General features: G+C 41.6%; 1 protein-coding gene across 1 annotated transcript; it reads left to right on the forward strand.

Moving 5' to 3' along the window:
* The first annotated feature begins 194 nt into the window (after positions 1 to 194).
* LOC102723035 (putative linoleate 9S-lipoxygenase 3) lies at positions 195 to 5408 on the forward strand. The gene is made up of 9 exons (XM_040522335.1): positions 195 to 384; positions 942 to 1240; positions 2347 to 2584; positions 2715 to 3050; positions 3148 to 3233; positions 3366 to 3473; positions 3637 to 3944; positions 4039 to 4302; positions 4399 to 5408. Exons 1-9 carry the CDS (start codon positions 195 to 197, stop codon positions 5168 to 5170), a joined length of 2601 nt encoding a protein of 866 aa, XP_040378269.1. The 3' UTR covers positions 5171 to 5408.
* Positions 5409 to 19216: the final 13808 nt, after the last annotated feature.

Here is a 19216-nt window from a genome sequence, read left to right on the forward strand (position 1 = left end):
AGGGCAGGACGTCTGATTTTTTTCTTTTTTATTTGCCTCTGGCACGGTGGCACCACACCACCGGGACTCCCCGTCCCCGTCGTCTGGCTATAAATACCCAGCAACCCCTCGTTCACTGCAACACGAACTCGATCCAGAGCGAGCTATAGTGCCATACTGATCAGTTCACTGCAGTCCAAGCTCAGGAGGCGAAGATGTTGGGAGGGCTCATCGACTCCCTGACGGGGTCGTCGAAGCAGTCGCGGCTCAAGGGCACGGTGGTGCTCATGCGCAAGAACGTCCTCGACCTCAACGACTTCGGCGCCACCGTCATCGACGGCCTCGGCGAGTTCGTCGGCAAGGGCGTCACCTGCCAGCTCATCAGCTCCACCGCCGTCGACCAAAGTGAGACACCCTCCCTTGTTGCTTTTACTCTCTCTCTCTCTCTCTCTGTATGGGCGACCATGGCCGGTTAGCTCGGTCATCGTTTGATGGGACATGGAAAGAAGAGCGCAATATCCAGTAAAAGACAACGGGGAGCAGAGCTAGGCTAGTAGGGTACCGGATGCCCAACCCAAAAGGAAAAATGAAAAGAAAAATGTGGCTACAAAGTAAAGCACTTTGAACTGGATGCCTGAGACAGAGTCAGCCTCGGTGACGTGAGGACGTGACACGTAGCATGAAGTTAATTAACATCTGGACACGATTTAGTCGATTGGTTTTTGACTAATTAAAAACGTACCAAGAGTAAGTTCAATAATATAGTTAACTACTAGTTTCAGTCAATATAATAGTCAATTTATATAATAGCTACCTATAAAACATATACTACCCTCTCTCCGCTGTCATATGTGTTCTGGAGTTCGTGCTAGAGCTGATGTCCACTACTCTTCTATTTTCTCTCTTATTTTCCTAAAGTATGTCCGGATTATAGTCTGCTATCTAATCGAACCGACGTGCAGACAACGGCAACCGTGGAAAGGTGGGCGCGGAGGCGAACCTGGAGCAGTGGCCGACGAGCAGCCTGCCGTCGCTGACGACGGGGGAGTCCAGGTTCGGCGTGACGTTCGACTGGGAGGTGGAGAAGCTGGGCGTACCGGGCGCCGTCATCGTCAAGAACCACCACCGCAACGAGTTCTACCTCAAGACCATCACCCTCGACAGCGTCCCCGGCCGCGCCGGCGCCGTCGTCTTCGTCGCCAACTCCTGGGTCTACCCCGCCGCCAAGTACCGATACGACCGCGTGTTCTTCGCCAACGATGTGAGTCCCTCGTCTAGCTTGCCCTGCTCTGCTCTGCCCTGCCTGAGCTGCCTCTGCCTGTGTGTACTGCACGCGTACTGTCTGCAACTTTGTTTATGGAGCAGTTGCTTAATTAGCTGTGTTTAATGCACCCGTAGATTGTTTAGAAGGAGTCATAGGGAGGATATATTTCTCTAACAAAAAAAAATAGGGAAGATATATTTGGTTTGGTGAGAAGTGAGTGAACTTTACTGAATTGTTCATGTGGTAGGTAGAGTTGATTTATTAGTGAACTACATGCATTACTCATTGTTTGAAAAAGCAATACAACATATTTATATATTTATAAATAAAAAAATTATATATGTTAGCGATCTAAAAACTTTGATGAGAAGATCTAAAATTTAAAACAAAATTTTAACTTATAAATACGAAAAAAATCGAAAAGATTGCGGTGACAGCCCCGGGATATGCTTCATGTTGATAATAGCAGAGTTGCTACTTGCTACTATAGGAATCTAGAATAGTCCTTCGACTGAGCGGCATGTGGAGTTCACGTGTCATCATCATAGCTGTGCGCCGTCCACAGTTCACACACCCAAGACGCTCTTTGATGGCCCCAACAAGCTTTCCAAAGAAGATGGACTTCGCAGATAGAACTCGATTTTACTTTAGGAAACATGACACGGTAAAAGTTAAAAGTGAACAAATGGCTCAAAGTGACAAATTACTGAAGCAGTCACAAGCCATCTGGAGCAGTAATACTCATCGTAAATGATGTGGTTAATTTTTTTATATACTAAGATCATTTATTTTATTTAAAATATTTATGTAAATATGTAGAATAGTGAGTTATAATGAAATTGCATTGCTAATAATTTCAATCATAATAAAACAAATAATTATTATATAAGTATTTATAAGACAAATGATCATACGTACGTATATTAGAAAGCTAATAACGCCAAATACGGAGGAATTTAATATTATGTTAAATACGGAGTTAATTAGTATATGGCAGGCAAAATACTGATGGGGCTGATTTGGGTGATTAACTAGTACAATTAGCAAAGTGCATTAATTAATATTTGAGTGCTAATTTTGCTGCGGCCTACGCACGCACGCAGGCGTACCTGCCGAGCCAGATGCCGGCGGCGCTCAAGCCCTACCGCGACGACGAGCTCCGCAACCTGCGCGGCGACGACCAGCAGGGCCCGTACCAGGAGCACGACCGCGTCTACCGCTACGACGTCTACAACGACCTCGGCGAGCCCGACTCCGGCAACCCCCGCCCCATCCTCGGCGGCTCCCCCGACCGCCCCTACCCTCGCCGCGGCCGCACCGGCCGCAAGCCCACCACCAAGGGTACACGCATCACTCTCTCTCCCCCTCTCTCTCTGACGGCGGGCCCACCGTGAAAGGCCATGCGTTTGGCTTTGACTTTGACCTGACCGATGCGTTGACCGTACACGCGCGCGCTTGCTTTGCGCTGCAGACGCGGACTCGGAGAGCAGGCTGCCGCTGGTGCAGCAGATCTACGTGCCGCGGGACGAGCGGTTCGGGCACCTGAAGATGGCGGACTTCCTGGGCTACTCGATCAGGGCGATCGCCGAGGGGGTCGTGCCGGCGATCCGCACGTACGTGGACACCACCCCCGGCGAGTTCGACTCGTTCCAGGACATCGTCAACCTCTACGAGGGCTGCCTCCGGCTGCCGGACGTCCCGGCGCTGCAGGAGCTCCGCAAGCGCTTCCCGCTCCAGCTCATCAAGGACCTCCTCCCGGCCTCCGGCGACTACATCCTCAAGCTGCCCATGCCGCACATCATCAAACGTGAGCTTTGATTCTTTCTTTTTTATTTTTTTTCAGGCGACTGATGAATATATAGCTAGCGAAACTGACCATGGATTTTTGGTGTATGGTGCAACAGAGGACAAGCAGGCGTGGAGGACCGACGAGGAGTTCGCGCGGGAGGTGCTCGCCGGCTTGAACCCCATGATGATCACGCGTCTCACGGTGAGTGATGCGTTCGTTCGTGCGAATTTTGGAAATGGTCAATCGGTTTTCGGTTTGCAGTGTGGTCTTACACACGCCTTCTGCAGCCTAGATTTGGTGCCAGATTAAGATAATCTCTGTGTTCGATCGCAGGAGTTCCCTCCGAAAAGTACTTTGGATCCTAGCAAGTTCGGCGACCACACCAGCACGATCACGGCGGCGCACATCGAGAACAGTCTCGAGGGTCTCACCGTGCAACAGGTACGTATGCACGTAATGACCAAACAAGCCAGGCAAAATGGTTGCTGCATATGTTGCGATCACCTGTACGTAAATTTGGCAACGTTAAATTGCTGCTGCACGCTGACCGTATAGAGTGTAACAATTTCGCTCGAATGGGTGTGGCGATTTTACGTACGTGCAGGCGCTGGACAGCAACCGGCTGTACATTCTCGACCACCACGACCGGTTCATGCCGTTCCTGATCGACGTCAACAACCTGGAGGGCAACTTCATCTACGCGACCCGGACGCTCTTCTTCCTGCGAGGCGACGGCACGCTGGCGCCGCTGGCCATCGAGCTGAGCGAGCCCCTGATCCAGGGCGGCGTGACCGCCGCCAAGAGCACGGTGTACACGCCGGCGTCGACCGGCGTCGAGGCCTGGGTCTGGCAGCTCGCCAAGGCCTACGTCGCCGTCAACGACTCCGGCTGGCATCAGCTGATCAGCCACTGGTACGTTCCAGCACGAGATTATCTCAAAAGAAGAAAAAAAAAATCCATCGATTCATCGATCAAGCGTTGCTCATGGATTGATTTGGTTGACCAGGCTGAACACGCACGCGGTGATGGAGCCGTTCGTGATCGCGACGAACCGGCAGCTCAGCGTGACGCACCCGGTGCACAAGCTGCTGAGCCCGCACTACCGCGACACGATGACCATCAACGCCCTCGCGCGGCAGACGCTCATCAACGCCGGCGGCATCTTCGAGATGACCGTCTTCCCCGGCAAGTACGCGCTCTGGATGTCCTCCATGGTGTACAAGAACTGGAACTTCACCGAGCAAGCCCTTCCCAACGATCTCATCAAGAGGTACTACACAACACATCTCCGTTGATCTAATGAGGAGAAGTCAAGAACAGTGTGTGAAATGTGATTGATCGTGCGATGTGATGTGATGTGTTGCAGGGGCGTGGCGGTGGAGGACGCGACGAGCCCGTACAAGGTGCGGCTGCTGATCGAGGACTACCCGTACGCGGTGGACGGGCTGGAGATCTGGCACGCGATCGAGCAGTGGGTGGGCGAGTACCTGGCCATCTACTACCCCGACGACGGCGTGCTCCGCGGGGACGCGGAGCTGCAGGCGTGGTGGACGGAGGTGCGGGAGGTCGGGCACGGCGACCTCAGGGACGCGGCGTGGTGGCCCAGGATGCAGTCCGTGTCGGAGCTCCGCGACGCGTGCGCCACCATCATCTGGACCGCGTCGGCGCTGCACGCGGCGGTCAACTTCGGGCAGTACCCGTACGCGGGGTACCTCCCGAACCGGCCGACGGTGAGCCGGCGGCGCATGCCGGAGCCCGGCACGGAGGCGTACGCGGAGCTGGGGCGCGACCCGGAGCGGGCGTTCATCCGCACCGTCACCAGCCAGCTCCAGACCATCATCGGCATCTCGCTGATCGAGGTCCTGTCGAAGCACTCCTCCGACGAGGTGTACCTCGGGCAGCGCGACACGCCGGCGTGGACGTCGGACCCCAAGGCGCTGGAGGCGTTCCGGCGGTTCAGCAGCCGGCTGGTGGAGATCGAGGGCAGGGTGGTGGGCAAGAACGGCGACCCGGGGCTCAAGAACCGCAACGGCCCGGCCAAGCTCCCCTACATGCTGCTCTACCCCAACACCTCCGACGTCAGCGGCGCCGCCGCCGGCATCACCGCCAAGGGCATCCCGAACAGCATCTCCATCTGAGCTGAGCCTGCCCGCCCAGCCACACGAACCAATACGAACGCAGTTACGCTACGGCTACGAATAAGCGTCGATCGTTGCAGCAATTATATTCAAGCGACCGCATGCATGCAAAGTTCTGACTGGTCGCTCGATCACTGGATCAAACTGTGAGCATTGTGAGGTGCTATATACATATACTATTATATGGATAAAACTCGCATATTCCAAATTGAAGCTGATTCTCGCCATGTTTATATGTCTGAAAACTTTATTGTTCATTAGAAAATGAGCTTTTTTATCATCATTAAAAAATATCTCAAGGTACCATATTTTTTAAAAAGTTTGGTATATTAAGGTATCAAAAATTTATACTAAAATTTTTGATACTTTAAGTTACTTTTTAAGAACGATAAAAAACCCTTAGAAAATACTTCGATATTGGTACCGCTAAATTTTACAACAGTAAGAAAGTTAAAATTACCCTTACTAGCAGTAAGAAAGTTAAAATTACCCTCACATGCTAAATAGGTACCTTACCTGCCGAACATAGTATCTTTAACAAAAAGTTTAAAGAACGGTGTTATGTTCAGACGAGATGGTTAAATGTCTTTTTGCCAATGACTTTGCCGCACACACCGGACTACTGTCTCGCGGGTGTGAGGTGCATGCGTTATGCGCCAAGCTTGGCCTCGACTCGATGCCCTACGTCGCCAACTGACCATTCTGTACGCACGCTACGGTGACGTCGACGGCACGCTAGCAACTGTCAGCCGCATGGGCACGCACGATGTGGCCGTATGGACAACGGTGGTCGCCGTGCTATGTGCAGACTGACCGTGCAGGCAGCGCGCACCTCCGCCGCCGATGCTTATCTCCATGTGCACGCGCAGGTTGAGATTGTCTTCACTGCCTGTTGATACCTCGTGATACCGGTTGATACCACACTACAAGCTAATGGATACCATATTGATACTAGATGATAACATCAGGTATCTTTTGGTATCATCTGACATCTGTTGATACTAATCAGTATCATCCAGGTTTTCATATGAAATCAAATGATATCTATTGATACATGTTGTCATCATATGATATCACTTAGAACCAGAATATAATACGATGTAGTCACCTGTTGATACTAATTAGTATCATTCAGTTTTTCATATAAAATCAAATGATATCTATTGATACTTACTTATATATATTGTTATCATATGATACCAGTTTAAACCAGAATATGACATCATATAGTCCCACATGATATTTGCGCACGGTGAGTTAACATGGCTAGGAGGCGGCGCGAGACGCGCGGAGGACACCCGTATATTAACAGTCTCATCCGAACAGAACGTCGTACGCTAGTAGTTCTCTATCTTTAAATGTACTAAATGGTGACTTTTCTGCTCCCACGTTAATCCTAGAGCAGGTTTAGGACAAGCAGTGTTGCCTAAACTGTCTGAGGGCCTCTTATCGCTCTCCGGTAAAGGCGCAGTTAATGTGCGGTAGCCGTGACAACCGTGGAAACCGATGCAAATTTAAATTTAAATTACACAGTTCTCGCGGCTTGTCGGTTAAAACCGTGAGATAAGCGGTCCCAACCACGTGGTTTGAAGCGATAGTATAAACTAAGGTGAAATAAATTTGAAAAAACTGTAAAATTATAAGAAAAATCAAAAATTACTAGTTAACTATAATTTTGATAGTTAGACTATGTTTTTGGAAAAACATGATCATGGAATCTCCATGTTTTCACACGAGATCAGAGGTTCTATCTACTTTATATAGTGCACATGCAGTCATTTAAACAAATAAATCATGTAATTTGTACCAATAATCATGTATACTTATCGTGCATACATATTACTTAAAAGTTACAAATGTTAACTAAATTAATTAACTCATGAAGCTATTCACTATGAACTAACAAATGATAGTTATAATTTTAATTTTTCATAATAACCTAACCAGACAATGTATAAACATATCGTTACATGTTTGCAAATCAATCTCATCGAAAATACCGCCCTCATGTCAAATTTTCATATAAACATATACCTACAAACAATTTTTAACTAATAAACTATTATAAATTTGTTTTTCCCCTCCTTTTCACTATGAATTCTTAATCATTCGTAAATTTTTTATTTCCATCTATTTCTTGCACCAAACTTTACTACAAATTAATCTCTAACATACTTTTTTTACCAAATTTTCTTTTTTAAAGTCCCCTCAAATTTAAATAGCCCTACTACGATATACCAAAACCGTTTGTTGTCGGAGACCACAGTTACCATGGTAGCATGAACCCTGGGACGTGTTGTCCATCATTTTGTACCCATAAAAAATGCAATAGAGTAATACTAATGACTATTTTGGACAGAAGAAAACTGCAGCTAGTGTAGTGGGATAAAGTTGTTTGCAGAAGGTCACTGTAACACTCCATCATTATCTTATATTATAGTCACAGATGTTGTAGATGATTATTGTGGTCTCGAGAGTTTGAGAAGGTTTGTAAAATTTATTAAAGTTTTTTCACCAAAGTCTATTTTCAGCCTTATCTTTTGTATAGCTAAGAATACAGGTATAAAAGTTTTATTCATATTTATTTGTAAATATTTCGTTTGCCTTTTAATCACCCCCGCTATTTCCTTCCCTCTTCTCCGCTGTTAATTTAAAAAGTCAAGGTCACGTGTAAGTTTCAAAATGAAAAGGAACTCTATCAACAGAAGAAAGATCAAATGTTATGCCACTTGTAATCTGTTATGAGCAATCAAATACAAGCAGGTGGGAGGTTCATGTTTGTCACGCCCAAAAATTTTTCATACAAATTTCTGAACTTAATTGTGTATTAAAATCCCTGTCCAGGACCAGACAGGGTACACAAACAGTTGATTACATAACCATCATTCTTAGAAACAACTGAAAATAACACTTATTCTAACGAAAATGCAGCGGAAAGAAAGGTAGACTAGCTCCAGCGGGTACGGCTCCAGTCCACAGGCAAAGCTTCAACGGTAGACCAGCTCACTCCTGAGAGTCACCTCTATCGGACTCAACTTCTAGCTCTGGAGGGGGAAATTGAGCAAGGCTGAGTACAAACCACCGTACTCAACAAACAGCATGGGAAAGAGAGGAATAAATGATGCATAGGGGTCATCAAGGATAGGCTAGGGTTAGTTGCAATAAAACATCATTTAAACAAATAACAGAGAATAAATCGAATAAAGGTAATTAAAAATACATTAAAGGATAAGTAAATAATAGTTGTAAAATACCACAACACTGTCCAACGTTACACCATGTTGCGACAGGCCCAACCACTACTCAACGTTATACCATGTTGCAGTAGTCCCAAGCGAAAGCCAGTTTAATCGGGTTATTAAAGGTTCAACTAATCACAGTGAAACTGGGAGTTCGCCCGTAACCGTGGCGCGACTATTCGAATAGGTTATACTCTGATAAGAGGTGTACTACTGTACCCACAAGACACAACTCCACTACACTTGAACGTGCGCCGACATACCACCATGGTATAACGAAAAGGAGACCGTGATAGGACCCGTCACATAACCCTCCCTATTTAATCGCACCGCACTTCAAGTTTCACCCCCTCCTTTACACCAAGTCGGGCAGTCCCCTCTTGTGCCTTGGTAAATCTGGAAGCAGCAGAGACTTTCGTTACACCACGATTGCCCGTCCATATTCCATCACGTCTACCCTTGCCTTGGTACGTCAAATAGTTCGAAGCCATGCTTCAAATCCCACCTTACCCATTTCGACATGTGGTTAGCACTAAATTACTTTCAGGGTTTCCCGTAAACCGGTCCTTAATTGCTATGGGTGTGACTCTCAAAACCATGCACCCACAGTCCACCATTAGCAATATTTTAGTTGACATTAGCCCGAACCGGGTAATGAATCATTATTACAGCTATTCAGAACTAAGCATGATTAAATGTGATCCTATGAGCTACTTGTTCTAAGCACGGCTAAGCATTAACCTAGGCCTAACTCTAATCAAGTTACCCTTGGTCTAGCATGAATAAAGTTGGATAATCAACGGCATAATAATAAGGATTACCCGAAAAATAAATATAGTAAATACTTTAATTAAAACAATGCATATTTGAATAAATAAAGCGGGGAATTTGCAATAATGGGTTCAATATGATCAAAGATGAGTGCCACTTGCTTTGCTCTGGCCCCTGGCGTACTTCGGCAACGATCTCGAAGTAAACCGGCTCTTCGGTGGGGTCCGAATCTAAGCGACAAAGCACAAAAATAAATAAAACAGGCATATACTCTACTGAAACAGTAAAAGAAAGTATTTTTAAGATTCTTGACAATTTTATGAATTTAATGAAATTTGAATGGGCCTAAACGGAGACTAGATGAATTAGTTATGAATTTTAGAAGTTTTCTGGGTTTTTAACTAAACAGAAAAGTCCTAAATCAATTATTGCGCAATTAATGGGGCTGCTGACGTCAGCAAGGAGAGAGGAGGCGCTGACGGCTGACAGGTGGGGGCCACCTGTCGGTGAGGGAGAGAGGGAGGGACGGTCGGCTGACGAGTGGGGCCCGCTCGTCAGCGGCCCAAAACAGAGGAGGAGAGGGGAGGTGAACTTGGCCGGGAGAGGAGAGGCGACGGCTGGCGGAGCGGGCGATGACGGCGGGCGGGTGGCGCCGGCAGAGGGTCGGCGACGGCGATGGCGACGACGGGCGATGCGAGGGCGACGATGGCGGCGCGAGCGCGACGATGGCGGTGGCGAGGGCAATGCCGGCTGCAAGACGACGGGTGGCGGAGCACGGCGTCGAGGACGACGGCGCTCGGGAAGATGGGCGCGTCACCACTTTGGCGTGGCGGCGGCGACGTCGGGTGGCACTCTGGCGGCGACGTCCGACGGTCCACGACGCCTGGCGACGGTGCGGGTAGCCCGGCGGCGGCGGCGGGACGATGGGAGAGGAGGAGAGGGGAGGTGGAGACGCTCACCGGCAACGGCGACGGTGGTGGCGAGTCGGCGATGACCGGGAACGTGTGATGGCGCAGCTCCGCGACGGCGAACGGCGACGACGCGAGGAAACGGACGCGGCGGCGAGATGGGCAGGTGCGGCGGCGAAGGGGACGAAGGGGCGACGAAGGGCGCGGGGTGCCCACCGGCGGCGATGAAGGTCGGCGAAGGGTCGGCGAGGTCGAGGCGGAGGCGGCGACGTGGCTGGACGGCGGGAATCGGCGTCCGGCAGCGAAATCGAACGGCGGCGGCGAGCTTGGGCGTGGCGGCGACTCGGGAACGGGTGCGGCGGCGCGACGGTGGCTCAGCTTTATAGTGCGGGGTGGCGCGGTTAGGGCGGGGAGGCGGTTGGAGACCGAGTCGGGCGCGGCAAGGTCGGCGGCGGCCGTTGCGGGCGGCGGTTGCGGCGGCGCGGCGGTGGCGCAGAGTCCGGGTCGGCTCCGACGCGGGAGGGGGAGGTGATGCAGACCTGGCACGGCGTGGGTGTGGACCCAGGCGAGCTGGGCCGGCGGCCCAGGCGGAGGGAAGAGGGCGCGTGCGCGGGCGAGCTGCCGGCTCGGCTGGGCCGGCCGAACGGAGGAGATGGGCCGGCTCGGCTGGGCCGGCCCGAGAAGGAGGAGAGGAGAAAGAAAAGGAAAAAGAAAAAGAGAGAGGAGGAAAATTGGACTTCGCCCTAATTTGGGAAGGAAAGGAAAAGGAAAGAAAAAGGAGGGAAAAAAAAGGAAAAGCCCCACTTTTGCCAAGTTTTAAATTAATTTGCTTGGCCAAATTTTATACTCTGTAATTTGAGTTTAAATCCTGTTAATCGATTTGGAACCTCAATTTAATTAAATTAAGTTCTTTTAGAGGGATTTTTTCTGAGTTAATTAAGCCAATTATTATTTACGAATTTCTTTTATAAATTTAGGCTTGGGACAAAACTCCGGGTGTGACAATGTTCCAACTCTGTAATCAAATTCTATGCCAAAATCGAGAAATCTGGAGAAAATTAATAAAGGTATTTGGTGGCATCATTTCTGATTCTATCGTAACATTTATTTGTAGGGTGGACGTCATAACATTTCTACTATTTGATTATTATATTATGATACATTTATCTATGATACGCGTAAGAATTTTAAATATCAATTGTATTTAACGGTCAATTTGGAAATTATGATTTATAATTGTTTGAATGACAAACATTTAGCAAAGGTCAAGCCGATTTTTCTATTTAGCAGCTAATATGTCCTATATGTACCAAATATACTATAGTATTTATTTTAAAATTTTCTATAGTTTTCTTAGATATTTTCTATAGTCTGTACTACAGCTGGCTACAAATTAGTAACTTACTTCTCTTCTCTCTTCCCTCTTACCTCTTTAAAATATGTTTATAGCTGGTTTATAGTCTGCTATTGTACTTGCTCTCATAGTGTAAACTCAAGGATAGTTTCTATATGTATTTATTGCTATACCACGTAAGCAATTTACTGTTGTGGCAGTTTATTTATGAAGAGAGAGATAAATGATGAAACTGGTTTTAGATTAAGACCTAGTGTCTTTCCGTAAAAAAGACTGCATATGAAAGAGACTAGTGAAACATATGATAATAAGATATAAAAGTTATATTGTGTAAGTTTCTTGACATGATATCCAGAGTAAAAACCACGGTAATTTCTAGCACTACAGAGTGTCCAAAGTTCTTGATAAACAAACAGATGATCACTAAGCACGTGGGGAATTAAATGAGCAACAATAATTTATGCCAAAAATGAAAAACAAATTGACGTGTCATCTGTGACTGTTAACCATCGCAATTATTGGAATCATTCTCCTTTTCATTTACTCCCTCATTCTCATATTATAAGGATTATCACTATTCACTTGTAATTTTTAACCATTCGTCTTATTTATAAATTTAGTGCAAATATACAAATTTATAAATAATACTTAAACTGCTTTAATAATAAACAAAAAATATTTTTTAAAAATTTTTTTAATAAGATAAGTGGTCAAACATTACCAACAGAAAGTCACATATAATATGAAATTGAGAGAGTATTTTTTTTGGCATCATTCTGCTTTCATCGTTCCGTTTTATCTGCAAAGTTTACACACCACTGTAGCAACCGTGGACCTGCCCACTATAGGATATGCATTTTGCTGTCAAAAATCAAGTGGACTTCCAATTTAATTTTAAATTGTTTGTAGGGGAAATACTAGACAGCCTGGATGGATGGTTGGTCGGCTCTGTCTGTGGTGACAAGGGCCAAATCAGAGAGACTGGATTCTTTCTGAATATAAATCAAGGAATAAAACCCGATCATGATAGCTCAAGTGTGCAAAAACATGACAGTGAAGTGTAAAAAACATTAACAAGGACAAAAATTGATGAGTTATTCTTGCTTCAGTTTAACGCCGGAACTTATTAGCATGTCAATGATTTTACACTCCTGTTTGGTTTTGTGTAATTAGTCACAATATATAACTCAATATCTTTAGTGCAGCTTGTCATATGATATTAATTTGTAAATATTTCAAAGAATGCCATGGACATGAGCCATGATGTAAGTAGGCCACAATATACGTAGTAGGATGTACGAAGCCATGCGAACTTTTGGTTTGTAAATGCCCAATAACTTCATATGTTATGAATTATCGTAGTTGTTTGGAATAGTGTAATCTAGTTTGTATTGAATTATGAAATGACTGACGGTGAATGGTATAATATATGATTTGTATTATTAAATATCGACGTAGCGTTATCACGACATATAACTAGTATCTATAGGATATGTATAGTATATTTACTTAATTAGCAATTGAAAAATACCGTGACTTATTGTTTTTCACTTTCAGTCGATTATTTCATTCTAGCGTGTCAGTGTGATTTCCTGTCAAGAGGACTTCCGTTCATGGGCTGATTGGTTGGCTTTGTCATAAAAAAAAATCAAATATCATGTTTGCAAATAAAAAAATATGAATAAAATATTTATATATAAATTCTTAGCAGTCTAAAGCCAAGGATGGAAAATAAACTCCAGTGAAAAAACTCTAAAATTAACTCCAGAATTAATATAAAAATTTAAATTTTGGCTTATAAGCATAATCAGAATAAAAAAAAATGAGGCATTTGTGAATGCCACAAAAAACAACACGCACTCGGCTTGGTGAACAGCATTCGGCTGCGTTATTATTCTCATTTTTCTTAACTTTTGCTTACATACTTTCCAAACCATTAAGTGGTGTGTTTCTTTAAAAATATACATACAGATTTTTATTTTATAAGTAGTTAACTTTTATCATTTATAGCCTTCAAGAGCTATGAAAAAAAAAAGAAAATCATTTATTTTTTAATAAAAATGAACACAGCGTAATTGCCGTTAGAAGGTAAGTTTCAGGTTTGCCGGTTGGTGACAAGAAGATCCTGTACCGTGCCAGCTCCGAAACACAATTCTCAAGTGAAAAAGATTAGTTCCTCAAAAACATGGGACATAATTATTTCAACATAAATTTGAAAAAAAATGAAAATTAAAGTTTTCAAAAAAATTCAAATTAAATTTGATGGATCCGTAGATCAATGAATCACTAATTTGAATTTACGACTATTGATAAAGTTATTCGGTTTATTTTGATGATTAAAATTATTTAATTACACAACATTAAATTACTTTTTACACAAGAAAACATTTCCTTATATAAAGATTCAAACTAGTAATTATAAAATAGAAAATGTACTTACGCATAAATATATGTTTTAGACCAAAATTATTCAATATCTTCACATGTAATTTCAAATAAAGTTTGAATAAATACTAGTATTGCAAATGTATATGACATGGCATTAACAGTACTCTACGTGAATATGCACGTGATACACGATTGATTTTTGACCAGGTTTGTTAACTGCAAATAGTTCGCTTCGATAACATGCACACACCCTTTTCTTAAAGTTGATTGAGGTTGATTAAATACTTTGGCTACGCAAGTTTTTGGCACTTTCATTGGAAATTTAGTATTAAATTGAATATGGCTGGTCTTTTATAGTGTCTACTATTATGTATTGTTTTTATCTCATGTTTAAGCCTATTAAATTTTCTGGTGCGTCAAAATAATTGACCGTAGTTTCTTTTGAAGTCAAGTCGTGTTATCAATTATCTAAAAAGTTACAATTCGTCGGTCCAGGGTGACGTGGTGTGTTGCACGGTGGGAGAAAGAGGTCGACAGTTTCGTGACACATCTATAGTTCTATAGTTCTATAGAACCGAATACAATTCAAATTTAGGATTTTATCATCTTTTTTTTCTTATTAGTCACAGTGAGAATTTAAATTTTAAAAAATATTTTTTGAGTTGTTTTCACTCTTATTGTTTAAACCATGAAAATACAGATATAAAAATTTTACCCATAATTAGTTTTAGTTTCTTCATTTATTTTTTTCTGTAGTTCATCGGTCGTAGCTTAATCGACAAGAAATTATTTGATCCGAGCCACTTTTAAAACGACGCCCGAAGATGTCAAGCAGAAATAAAGGTTAGCACGTTCATTTCGCATCTAAATAATACTAGTGGATGCTCAGCTTCCAAGTCCAATACTATTAAATGGTACATGACCCGGCCATATGCGCATCACACTTAAATTTCTATCCTGCCTGCCTGCCTGAGTATAGTGTATTAACTAGGACTGAGTACTAGTGTTTCACGTGCTAGCGTACGTAGCTTGCCTGTAGTAGATATGAAGTCTCTTTTCAACTTATATTTATAAATTAAATTTTTATTATTGTATTTAAAGTTGATTTGGGTTTTTTTATCGAAACTTATTTTCTTATCTTGGCTTTTCTATCACTAATAATACATATATAAAAATTTTATTTATAAATTATTTTTTTGTTTGTAAATATATTTTTGAATTTTTTAATGAAAGAGCCAAACAATTGCGACTAACTACCATTTGATCATGGACATAAGAACGATTGGACAAAAATAAAGTAATAGAAAAAGTGCAGCTAGCTCCTTTCATACTCGTTTTTCATACCAAACCTCAGGACTTGTTTAGGTGTCCAGTGTCCTAATCTCATCTTATGCTGCGTATTATTCGCTCTAAAGTCCAAACAGACCATCCAATGAGGTACGGACGCTGTGAGCTGGATGAATAAATTACACTGCGTCAACTAAGATAAACAAAGGGCCAGAGGGCCGCATGATCTCAACAAATGTTAAGTCCAAATTCAGACGAGCAAACAAGAGAGATGGTACGTGTTTTCCTTTTAAAAAAAAAATATGCATCTTAAATTCTCAACGCCTTTGTTGAACGCATCAGCCATATCTCATTGGTGCAAGCTATGAATATGAATTATTGTAACCAATTTGCATAACATTCTCCTATCAAAGAGATGCATAGTATTCTGCTGGCCATGATCCTACTCCCTCTATTTTAAACTACGGTGTGTATTTTGTTTTGTTAGGAAAAATGTTGGATCAAAGATTATTTATTAGGATACATCTTCATTATATAAAATTAATATTATTACATTTCTTTTTGGAATTATTTTCTTATGATTATACTTATGTGTCACATAAATGATATATTAATAAAGTATTTTTATTAAACTCATGTCCTATAAAATAATATATGCCATATAGTTTGACACGGAGGAAGTATGATGGAGTTGTTTGGTTGCTACCCTCACCTAGAGACCGTTGCTCAGGCAGGTTGATCCATCCGCAGGTGACCGAAATCAAACGCCTAACAACAACACCTGGGCCAGGCACGAATTTGAGTGCAGTAAGCAAACATGTCCTATGTCCCGCGCATAGATGACTGACATATTCTTTTAAAAATAAATAAATAGCAGTCAACCCGTATTTAAATATATAACATTGATGACGTTTTTTACTCTTTGGTGTCATATTATTTTCTATTAGAATATAACACTTAATAATATCTAACAAAATTATACCACGTCCGTTCCAAAATAAGATTTGTCTTTATCCTCTTTTGTATTTTCTAAATAAGTTCATATTTCAAGTCATTTCACTGAAGTTTGTGAGAGTGTACAAGTAGGGAACAATTGTATTGGATTTGTGGAAATATAGGGTATTTTAATCTTTCTGTGTTTTATTGGTATGTGTAGCATGTGAAAATGAAGTTACTATTGGATGGATGGAGTAATATTATAAAGAATTTACAGAGAAAAATATGGTCATATAATTTTTGCGTTTTAAATTGAATACTTCCTCCATCCATAAATATAAATAAAGACATCAAGAATTTAAAATATGTTAAAAAAATATAAGAATATTTGTGGTATTTGTTAATCTCAGTCAATCATATTGCTAACCAATTGCTGGCCTCAATATTAATATTGACAAATAAACTGAGAAATTCTTATATCATTGAACGGATAGAATACTTTTCTAGAGGTACTAATAGTTGCAAAAAGTAATATCACAGCTTTTCACGCCGTCGTCGATCTATGTGCGTATTGTACATAGCCGAGAAAGGTTTTTTTTCCTTTTTTTTTAAAAAAAAAGGAGCAGCGTACTCGTCGAAGTCTTCGCCAGGTGGTGCTGGGAAGTTTTATTATTTTTTAATTCTTTTTAATTTTAATTTCAAACTAAATACTCCTATAACTTGCCTTCATATCTGAACTTTTCAATACGTTGCATCGCTTGTGATGGTCTAATAACACTGTTATGCTTATGCACTTATGCCATGATAAGCCCCATTTGATTCAAAGAAAATTTATAAGAATTTTAAAAGATTTTATTTCTATAGGAATTTTTGCTATAAAGCCCTTTGAATCAAAGGAATGAATCTATAAAATTTCTATGTAATACCTTTTCCATACAAATTTTAGAGTAAATTTAGCAAGAGGTAAAACCTCTTGGAAAAAAAATCCTTTGTCTTTATCTCTTCTCAAATTCATGTGTTTTTCACGTGGTCCAATCAAACGATCATTTCATGTGTTTTGCAATACTCTGATTTTTTTTCATTCCTATGATTTAAAAGAGGCCCTAAGTTGATGTGCTATTTTTCGCTGATGTGACCAAACAACATGGTTACGCCATCCATACATATGTGACTGTTATTTAGCCACATAAAGTGAGTGGCATGACTAAAATATTTAGATATAAAAATAAGTTACTGAAGTGTTAAAATTTAAAATTACTCACCTTTTTTTGTAAAATTTTAATATTTAAATTTTACAATAATATAAATATTTATGCACTGATTACCATGATTTAGATTGTTTTAATAATTCCAGAGTAGAACAGATGTTTAGAAAAAATCTAATTAATTTAAAATTTAAAATTGATCACTAAAGTAACTAAGATATAAAAATTAGATTGAAAACAGTAAAAAGTTTGAAAAAATTGCATGGTGGGGTCCTCACATCTATGGGCACGTACCACGTAGCCACACCTGACGTGCACCATTTTGCGAGCGCGCGTGCTGCTCGGGGCGTGATCATTCACTCATTTGTGTAGGGCAAGTGCAATAAGGAAACGTTAGCTTACTATTAACTGGTTACATAGGATTTTCTGCACAGTTAGAAGAGATTGTGTGGAGAGAGAAATATGGATGACTAATTAGATGACAGCTTGCACGGGCGTCTAGGCAGACTGTGGCCGTAACGACCTCTATGATTGGTGAACAAATTAATAGTAATAATAAGAGAAGGTATGTTATAAACTGGTTATAAACATATTTTAATGAGATAAGAAAAGAGAAAGAAAAGTAGTGAGCTATAAATTTATAGCCAGCTACAACATAGACTGCAAGACGTAGTGTGTATATGACAGGTGAGACATAATAGTATGATTTGTAGGTAACTATTGTACGAATTGACTATTAAATTGGTTATAGATAAATTGAAGCCAGTAGCTGACTATACTATCTGAACTTGCTCTAAAAGTTAGGCCTCACAATTATAATTAATAACTTAACATAAATTACTTATATAATGTCCAGGTTAGCATCTACAGCCACTCTGTTATTAACCTGCCCTAACCCGGTCAAGACGCGCGCCCATGGATTCATGTAACACGAGGCGTGCGTGGTTTTAGGCTGCTTTCAGACCCATCCTTTTAATCTTTTAGCCAAATTTTAAGGGAGTATAGATTTTGAAGTATTTTTTTATATTGTAGTTCATTTTTCGGTCTTATCTTTTTATCTTTTAAATCAATAAGAATATATATATATATAATTTCTATTTATAAATTATTTTTTATTTGTAAATACGCTGTTTGCAAACAATCACCCCAATTCCTTGTCTTTTGTGTGCATATTTTATAAACTGTTAAATGATATACTTTTATAAAATATTTTTAACTAAAAATTCATCATCATATATTTATAGAGTATATTTTTAATTCTACAATAGTTAAATTACATCATTTATATTATTAAATAATAATAATAAATTATATAATCTTTTATTATCCGTCCACTACGAGAACACAGACTCCTACGGCCATGGCTGGTCGTGATCGATCGAGTCCACGGCCATGGCTTGTCATGCACGTAGGCTTAATTAGGCCACCAGCCGATCGACTAAAAAATTTGCTCGCGTCCAAAACAAAATGACGTGTTATTAGTAGTATATTACAGTGATGGTTAGCTGCTAGCTGTTGCTCGTGCTCTGTGTGACCCAGCTATTTGTCTGTTTCTTTTCTTTGAGAGAGAGATCCCCTCTAAATAAACGCACGTGTCATAAAAATTTAAATGTACTTAAATATGCGTACAAATCAGAGTGTATTTTTGTAGAGTTTAAGGCCTTGAACGCAGAAATTTCATATATAAGTTTCTAAAAAGAAAATCAAATTTCATGGGAGGAAAAGTAGTCACACTAATATTCAAATAAAAAAAGATCTCTGGTGACGTGGCCTTGCTCTAGTAATTCCATGGGCATTTTTGAAAGAGTTTCTACGAATCTCTCACAAACCATACTGGGCTTTCGAGATTCTAAGGTTATAAAATTTATAAAATAAATTAGAAGCTCTGAGCTTAAAAAAATGTTTTTTTCATATGCTAATAAATTGGTTTCTTATCGGTTGTTTATCGGATTCTTAAG

Source organism: Oryza brachyantha, chromosome 3 (assembly GCF_000231095.2).
Source record: "Oryza brachyantha chromosome 3, ObraRS2, whole genome shotgun sequence".
Classification (NCBI taxonomy): Eukaryota; Viridiplantae; Streptophyta; class Magnoliopsida; order Poales; family Poaceae; genus Oryza; species Oryza brachyantha.